General features: G+C 42.5%; 1 protein-coding gene across 1 annotated transcript in view; it reads right to left on the reverse strand.

Moving 5' to 3' along the window:
- The window catches only part of SLC2A2 (solute carrier family 2 member 2), a 35,212-nt gene extending 30,656 nt beyond the window's left edge, over positions 1-4,556 (reverse strand). The window contains exon 1 of the mRNA XM_007517897.3: positions 4,476-4,556. Coding sequence (XP_007517959.2) covers positions 4,476-4,490 — 15 coding nt within the window. The 5' untranslated portion in view covers positions 4,491-4,556. The remainder of the gene's footprint in view (positions 1-4,475) is intronic.
- Between the last annotated feature and the right edge of the window lie 4,750 nt (positions 4,557-9,306).

Consider the following 9,306-nt stretch of genomic DNA (forward strand, 5'->3'; position numbering starts at 1 on the left):
ACAGTATAATGGTAGTGCAAAAGACTCTCATGCCTGTAGCTTTGAGGCCCCAGGTTCAATCCCCAATAGCACCAGAGATGAGCAGGACCCTGGGCTCTCTTCCTGTGTCTTTCTCTTTCATTAAAATAAAACAAATGAAATATTTTTTTTTAAAAAAAGACTAAATGAGATAAACAATGTAATCTTTCTATAAGTAATAAAGGTCTATAAATAATGGCATTTTGATCACATCATTAACATCTCCTTTGTCACTTTTCCCAGATAAGCAGCCACCAGTCAGCTTTCTGCACGTCATCAATCATCTTCACAGCTGTCCTGCAGAGCTCACGACACCACTCCACTGTCCAATTGAGGAAACCAGAAGACTTTTCAGTGTCGTGTTCAACACACACAACTGGTGAGTATACAAGTACCCTATTGGAACCCAGAATTGATGTCCTAAAGCTGACTCTGCCAAACATGCAGCTTTTCAGCAGCTAATAACTAGCGAGGCAGGGAAGAGACACATGTACCCTGTTTTCTAAGTGACACACCACCACTGCCAATCCAAAACTAGAAGGTAATCCTTGCACCCAACATTGGAGAAGAACAGGGACTCCCAGATCACAGGACTTTCAAGCTGGAAAGGACCTTAAAGAATAGTAGAATGCAGAAGGTGGAAGGTCTGGCTTCTGTAATAGTTTCTGCATCACACAATGATCTTGGGTCCATATTACTAGAGGGTTAAAGAATAGGAAAGCTATCAGGTGAGGGGATGGGATACTGAGCTATGGTGGTGGGAACAGTGTGGAGTTGTACCTCTCTTATTCTATGGTTTTGTCAGTGTTTCATTTTTTATAAATAAAATAAAATAAAATAAAGAACAGTGGAGCCTAGGATGATCTCTTCATGTTTTAGCTGAAGAAATACATGTCAGGCCCTTGTGTGACTTCCCCATGGTGCATTCCTGTGGTCTCCTGGTCCCCAGTCCCAAGTGTACCCTATTCCTCTCAGTCTCAGTAGATTTATGAAGCTGAAACGTGTTATATATCAGTTCTTGCTTTTTTTGTTCCACCATCATTAGTCAATTTCTTGGTTCTCAAGGAAAAACATACAGGGCAGCTTCAAAGTCCACTTAATGGACTTTTTATAGATTTATTTGTTTACTAAGAAAGAGGACTACAGAATCACTTAGGCACACGTGATGCTAGAATCAAACTCAGGGCTTCAGGCTCTTAAGTCCAACTCTTTAACCACTACGCCATCTCCCAGGCTATCCTCTGAGGGGACTGCAGTACCTCTGTGTGAAGCTTCAGCATTGCTATGTGCCAGGCACTGTAGCAGATACATTGCCTTCCCTTTTACAGTGTCTTCATGACTTTTTTTTTTTTTCCAAATTACTGAGCTGTCTGCTCAGCTCTGGCTGATAGTGGTGCTAGGGATTGAACTGGGGACCTTGGAGCCTCAGGCATGAAAGTCTTTTGTAGAGCCATTATGCTAACTCCCCTGCCCTGCATAACTGTAACTCAATATCTTTCTTCATATTTTCTTTGAAGTCCTGACTCCATCAGCTTTATCCTGGGCAGTAAAAGAAAATATGAAGTCTTACTCTTTTCCAGATACACATTATATAGGTGAGTAACTATGAACCTTACAATGTTGGTCATCTAAATTTATCTTCTATCATCTCGTTTAATTACTCTACACTAACCCCTATATTTCCCATTGTATATCCTTGTGCTATGTCCCAGTATTTCCTTACTTTGCCACAGTATGGAAAACACAAGTTCAGTTAAATAACTTAACTCAGGCTTCCCAGCATTCAGTGGCATCATGCTCTAATTTGCCTCTTACTGAGCAGATCAAAACCTAGAACCCCTGCTCACACAGGGACACAGGCTCACTTCACTGCTTGATGACATGCCGCGGCAGGCACGGTTGCTTGGGAGAAACTCACAAGGGAACAAGAGGACTAAACCCTTAGTGTTTTCTTTCTTTCTTTCTTTTTTTTAATATTTATTTTTATTTATCGGATAGAGACAGCCAAAAACCGAGAGAGGAGGGGAAGATAGAGAGGGAGAGGGACAGAGAGACACCTACAGCCCTGCTTCACCACTTGCAAAGCTTTCTCCCTGCAGGTAGGGACTGGAGGCTCAAATCTGGGTCCTTGCAGATAGTAACACGTGTGCTCAACCGGGTATGCCATTACCCGGCCCCAACCCTTTGTATTTTCAAGTTTAAAATGTGAAATGCAGACCTACTGAGAAGCTGAAAGTCTACTGCAGTGAACTTGCTAAGCTTCATCTATGCTCTCTCATGGCTGACAGTCACCATAACTGTGAGACTCGCTTGCACATGAGTGTGCTTTTGCTGGATCAGTTGAGAATCATTTGCAGACATTCATATCATCCCATTCCTGAATGTACTCACCATAGGCAAAGACTATCTCTTTTGTTATTATAAAATCATCATCCTATCCAAGACACTAACAGAAACCCTGTCATTCCTGCTGTCCTTGAGTGCTGCTTCCCATGATCTGACATCACTTGCTGCACTCAGAAAGGAAGCAAGAAAGTATGAGCAGAAAAGAAAGGTTTTATTTTTCCTCTTTTATTATTTTTTCTTTCTTTTTTATTAGAACAGAGAAATTGAGAGAGTGGAAGGAAGTGAAAGAGAGAGGGAGAGAGAGAGAGAGAGAGAAAGAGAGAGAGACTTTCAGACCTGCTTCATAGCTAGTAAAGCTTTCTCTAGCAGGTGGGGACTGGGGACTCAAACTGGGCTGGGGGACTGGGTCCTTGCACATGATAGTGTGCACTCAACCTGGTCAGCCACCACTCGGCCTCAAAGGAAGTTGCTTTTTCTTTTTTCTTTTTCTTTTTGCCTCCGGGGTTATCGCTGAGGCTCAGAGTCAGCACTACGAATCCATTGCTGCTGTTGGCCATTTTTCCCATTTTATTGGAGAGGACAGAGAACTTGAGAAAGGAAGGTAAGATAGATAGATGACAGATAGATAGATAGATAGATAGACAGACAGACAGACAGACAGACAGATAGATAGGGATCGATAGACCTGCAGACCTGCTTTGTGGCTTGTGAAGCAGATAGATAGATAGATAGATAGATAGATAGATAGATAGATAGATAGATAGATAGGATTGACAGACCTGCAGACCTGCTTTGCGGTTTGTGAAGCATCCCCTCTGTAGGTGGGGAGCCAAAGGCTGAAGGAAGTTTTCCTTACTGTTCTTTAACTTAGAAAAGTCCTACTTCTTATTAATACATTGACATTTCTGAAGGTTTCAGATCAGTTTTTGTGGTAGATTCAAGCTAATCTGCCCATTTTTCACACATCCTTTCAATGATATGATGATGCAGAATCAGTTGAGGAAAGCATCCATGGATTAGTGAGACAATAGAGCAACTATCCCAAAGCCCCTAATTACTGAATAAGTAATGCAATTTTAAAAAATTTATATCTTTTAATTGTGGTAAGATGCACATTTCATAGTTTGCAATTAAGCTTTGCAGGTAAGTAAGCCTTTTTATGAGAAGCTATGTGTAACATAGTGTTTTTCTTTTTTTAATTTCAGAGCCCTATTTTAAGTTCATCTGGAGTTTTGCTTTGGTGGATTTTCATTTCAAAGGAAGAATCTATCAATATTTTTTTGTGTTTGTTTTTTGTGCAAAAACATTAAGTTAGGCAACACAGAATACACAAAAAGCTGAACAACTTGGTTTGGCTCCGTCCTCTAGGAACTTTTCACCAAGAACATTATCAACCTCGACAAGTAAAATAGTCAAAGGAAATAAAATTACAACCATAAACAATATTAGTAAGAAAAAAAGGAATGCCAGAGGTTAAATGATTCAGAAGTCTTTGAAGAAATAAAACTTTTTTTAAAATTTTCCCTTTTGTTGCTCTTGTTCTTTTTCATTGTTGTTGTAGTTATTATTGTTATTGATGTCTTTGTTGTTAGATAGGACAGAGAGAAATGGAGAGAGGAGGGGAAGACAGACAGAATGAGAGAAAGATAGACACCTGCAGACTTGCTTCACTGCCTGTGAAGCGACTCCCCTGCAGGTGGGGAGCTGGGGCCCGAGCCAGGATCCTTATGCCAGTCCTTGTGCTTTGCACCATGTGTGCTTAACCCACTGCACTACCGCCCGACCCCCAGAAATAAAACTTTTAATGGATATTAAAGAATGTGCAATAGTTTAGTTAAAAAAAAAGTGGAAAATTCTAACCAGAAGTGGGATGAGTAGAGTGAAATGCGTGTTTTTTGAGCAGCCAAATGAAACAAAGCAGCTGTGAACTTTGACATCTACACACAGCCCCTGTAAGCCCCAGGCCCTACACACACACACACCCAGGCCCTACACACACACACACACACACACACACACACACACACACACACACACACACACACAGCAAAAGGGCTCTTCCTAATCACTTCTGCACAGCCAGAACTAAGAACAGGCAGAGTGCAGTTTACCTCACTTTGTGTCATGGTGCAGTTCGGGAATTCAGTCCTCTGTCCAGGTCCTGTGGTGAGTGTGCTGTGTACAGCTGACCAGCCTGGACCTTTCTCCCCCTCACCCAAGCTAGTTATACATTACAGCAGTAGAAGGAGGAGCAAGCCTAAAAGTCCAAGTCTAATCACAGCCGAGGGTAGCTATTGATGGGCAGCCAATCAATACCTGCTTTGCCTGAGTGACCACTGGCCTCAGAGCCATGGTGCCACCTGCAGAGGAGGTGGGAGTAGCAGCCCTGCGTGCGAGTCACACACAAGGAGGGTATACGGGAAGGTGTGTGCTGAGGAGGCGGCAGGTGAACCAAAGGATTTGTGGAGTGCTTTTGGTGTCTCCTCAGGGGGGATTGTGCTGGGGTGCCATGCTATGTTGTGGGGCAGGCAGACTTAGGGGCACACTAGATTCTCCTCCCCGTTCCCAAGAAACAGTACTGGGGTGCCTGAGCCCCAGAGCTGGACAATGTGACCACAGGCCATTGCTGATTTGAGTAGTTACCTGGGCAAGTTCAGGGAGGGAAGGATGCACTTGGGTTGAATCTCAGTCCTTCACTGTTGCTGTGACCTAAAGCCAGCGACTCAATGTGACTTTCTTGTGCCCTTGTTTATGCACCCATTATAAGTAATGGGACGTACACTTAGTAGTCTTGGGTGGCTTTAACGAGATCATAGATGAAACTGTTTAGCAGGGTGCAAGGTGTTTGCTCAGCAAATGGCAGTGGTGATTATATTTTCACAAGCATTATAATTACTGTGTCTAAGTAGAGCAAGAAGGATTTGTTGGAGGGAACTGTTTAAATAAAGAAAACAAGGAAACAAATAAGGCTGTTCACTTGACTTCAGCTTGCATCTTTTGGTGTCACTGGCGCTGCCTGATTTCTATGGGATCCAGGGGAGGTCAAAATTCTGTGAACTTGTCGTCCGGGAGGTGGCACAGTGGATAAAGCACTGGATTCTCAACCATGAGGTCCTGAGTTCAATCCCTGGCAGCACGTGTACCAGAGTGATGTCTGGTTCTTTCTCTCTCTGTACCTATCTTTCTCATAAATAAATAAATTCTTTAAAAAAAAATTCAGTGAACTTAGTGGGCAAAATCACTTACTTAGACAGTTCATGCTCAGTCTCCACTGCATTGAAGGAAGTTTCAGTGCTAGGGTCTCCTTCACTCTTCAGGCTGGGCCTTGGCACACCCGGTTAAGCACACACATACACATTTCCATGAGCAGGGACCCTGGTTCAAGCCCTGGCTCCCCAACTACAGGGGGAGGCTTCATGAGCAGCAAAAACAGATCTGTAGGTATCTCTTTCTCTCTCTCTCTGTTAATCTCCTCCTTCCCTTTCTCTTTCTCTCTGTTCTATAAAATAGTTAAAACAAAACGAAACAAAATAAAAAAACTCACACTCTCTCTACCTTTATGTTTCTATTTAAAAACAGACAAACAGACAAACAACAAACAGACAAATCCCTTGAACTTGAGCAGTGCTGGCCAGCTAGTGTTGGTAGTTCCAGAGGCACAAGTGAAACCAGCCTCCCAGAATCAGTAGTTCCTCTAGGTGGGTGCTAGAAGCAGTAGGTGATGAAGGTAAAACACACCCAGGTTCTTCTGTCTTCTATTTCACCATCCTCCTTGCATTTCTACATCTCTGTCAGCTAAATCTCCTCCAGAATGACTTCAATTCAAACCACAGACTGTTCTCAAGGCCAGCACAGCCACAGACTCTAAGCTGCATGAGGTATTAAGTCAACTGAGAGCTGATAATGGAATCAGGAGAGATGAACAAGCACCAAGACGCACCCCACAATTTCTCGGTGGAGAGCATGAATGGACATCATTAGCCGGCGTGTTAATCTTTATTGAGTCCTCGTGGGCTGCCAGGTGCTGCTCTCAGCACTTTGTGAGGAGGATTAGCTTCTGCAAACATAGGTGAAGTGCCTCTGGCTGTGGGGCCAACGGGAAAACTGTTCTGAAGCTCCACTTGGACCAGTTGGCCAACTGAGGGTAGGGCACTGCTGACCTAGGCGCCCCTGGACCAGAGGTCTGGAATCAGGAGTCCCCCACCTCATCCCAGCAATAGCTTCCCAGGGGCCTCACACCTGGAGCAGAGTCTCTGGAGCTGATGGGAGGGACAATCAGCCTCTGCAGTGTGCCCAGCTCTCTGTGCCTGGTGAACTTTTGTTGTGGCTGATGTGAGCCAAGGCCACAGGAATGGCCAGCCACCTTTGGCTCCAGGGTTAGCCAATGGCTGGGAGGGGGCGGGCTCTTTCCAGCAGTGCCTGAGACTAGACTGCTCTAGGTGAGTGGAAAGACTCCATTCTGCTAGGCTGGGCTGGATGGAACTGCCCTCCATACTGCCCCCAGGAGGCTACACACTTCTCACACTGGAGCCAGCCCCTCCAGACCCATCCCTGGGTGCTGTGGAACCTGCTCTGTATGGCTGCTCTCTGGGTATTACCCTTTTCATCCCTCTGGTCACACTCTGATCACTTCTTTATTTTTAATATTTTTAAAATTTCTTTCCTGGGGGATTAATGGTTTATAGTCGACAGTATAATACAATAGTTTGTACTTGTATAACATTTCTGGGAGTTGGGCGGTAGCGCAGCAGGTTAAGCGCAAGTGGCGCAAAGCCCAAGGACCTGCTTAAAGATCCTGGTTCAAGCCCCCAGCTCCCCACCTGCAGGGGAGTCTCTTCACAAGCAGTGAAGCAGTTCTGCAGGTGTCTATCTTTCTCTCCCCCTCTGTCTCCCCCTCTTCTCTCCATTTCTCTCTGTTCTGTCCAAGAACGATAACATCAATAACAACAATGATAATAACTACAACAATTTTTTAAAAAGGGCAACAAAAAGGGAAAATGAATGAATAAATTTAAAAAAAACATTTCCATATCACAATACAACCCTCACTAGGTCCTCCTCTGCCATCATGTTCCAGGACCTGAACTCTCCCCCCCACCCCCAGAGGCTTTTACTTTTACACCAACTCCAGTCCAAGTTCCACTTAGTTCTGATCTTGTTTTTCAACTTCTGTATGTGAGTGAGATCATCCCATATTCATCCTTTTGATTTTTAATTTTTATTAATTTTATTTGTTATTAATAGTTTATTATAAGATTGTAAAATTACTGTACATAGTTCCACACCACACTCACCACCAAAGTTCTATATCCCTATTCTCCCTTTTTCCAAAGATAACCACCAGAATTATCACAAGTCTTACAATTTGCTTGCTTCTGTTTTGTTTGGATTTTTTTTTTTAGCAAGTTCATGTAAATCGGATCTCTAGATTCCACACATGAGTAGAACCACCTTTCATCTCTTTACTTATTTTGCTAAGCATACTCACCCCTGCCCCTGTTCCATCCAAAGGACACAATATTATCTTTTTTGATTGCAGAGCAGTATTTCATGGAATATATATCACATAGCTTCTGAAGAAGAAGGAGGAGGAGGAGGAGAAGGAGGAGGAGGAGAAAAAGAAGGCGAAAGAGAAGGAGGAAGGGGATGAGGAGGAGGAGGAGGGAGAAGAGGAAAAGGATGAGAAGGAGGAGGAGGGAGAGGAGGAAGAGAAAGAGGAGGAGAAGGAACCTTAATGAATTAGGGATAGAAAAAGCCTCAACATAATAAAGGTCATATATGATAACTCACAGCCGACATCATGCTTATTTGTGAAAAACTGAAAAGTTTCTCCTAATATCTGGAACTAGACAGGGATATCCATTTTCAATGTTACCATTCAACAGTGCTTAAAACCCTCAACAGAACAATCAAATAGCAAAAACAAAAGGAATCCAAATTCAAAACAAAGAAGTAAAACGTCACTTTTTGCAACTGACTGCTTTACTTAGTGAACTTAATGTGGTGTGTATATACATGTTGACTTGTAATGCCCTGTAAATGAGGTCTATTTAATGTCAGAATGCAATGCTGCTTGCTTAAAGATTTAATCTATGGATTTTTCTCTTTACAGGAATGTTTACAACAGTTTTATTTGATGTAGTCAGAAATGAAACAGCACACATTCCTTCAAAGGCAAATGATTAAACTGGCCCATCCACACTGTGAAATATTACTCAGCAATAATAGATAAGTAAATAAATAAATAAATAAATAAATAAATAAATAAATAAATGTTGATATACTCCAGAACAGGAATACACCTTGAGGGAATTGTGATCATCTTGAGCATTTCATCAGGGGGAAAGTCAGTCTCAAGGATGATATGCTGTGATGATTAGTCTCATGTGTTCACTTGGCAGGGCCACAGCACAAGATACTGGATCAAATATTATTCCAGATGTATCCCAGAATGATTTGAGTAAGATTTACATTTTATTTTATTTATCTATTTATTGAGATTTACATTTTACTTATTTGCTTACCTAAATATTTATTTTTACCAGAGCCCTGCTCAGTTCTGGCTGATAGTGGTGCTAGGAATTGAAACTGGAACCTCAGAGTCTCAGGCATGAAGGTATTTTGCATAACTATTATGCTCTCTCCCCACTCCATCTACATGTATTTTAAATCCCATTGAAAAAAGTAAATAGCCCTTTTTTTTTTTTTTTAAGAGCTCTGCTCAGCTCTGGTTTAAAATAGTGCTAAGGTTTAAACCTGCAACCTTTGATACCTCAGGTATGAAAGTCTTTTTGCATTAGCATGCTATCTTTCAGCCCTAGGAAACCTTTCAAGAATTACCAGAGAGCACCTAATCACTAGTTTTCCTTCATAGATAAGAAGGAATTCTTTAGCCAACTACTATGAGCTTGGCCTGTAGCCTGGAAGAGATGCTATACTGGT

The sequence above is a fragment of the Erinaceus europaeus genome, chromosome 14 (genome assembly GCF_950295315.1).
Source record: "Erinaceus europaeus chromosome 14, mEriEur2.1, whole genome shotgun sequence".
Lineage (NCBI taxonomy): Eukaryota > Metazoa > Chordata > Mammalia > Eulipotyphla > Erinaceidae > Erinaceus > Erinaceus europaeus.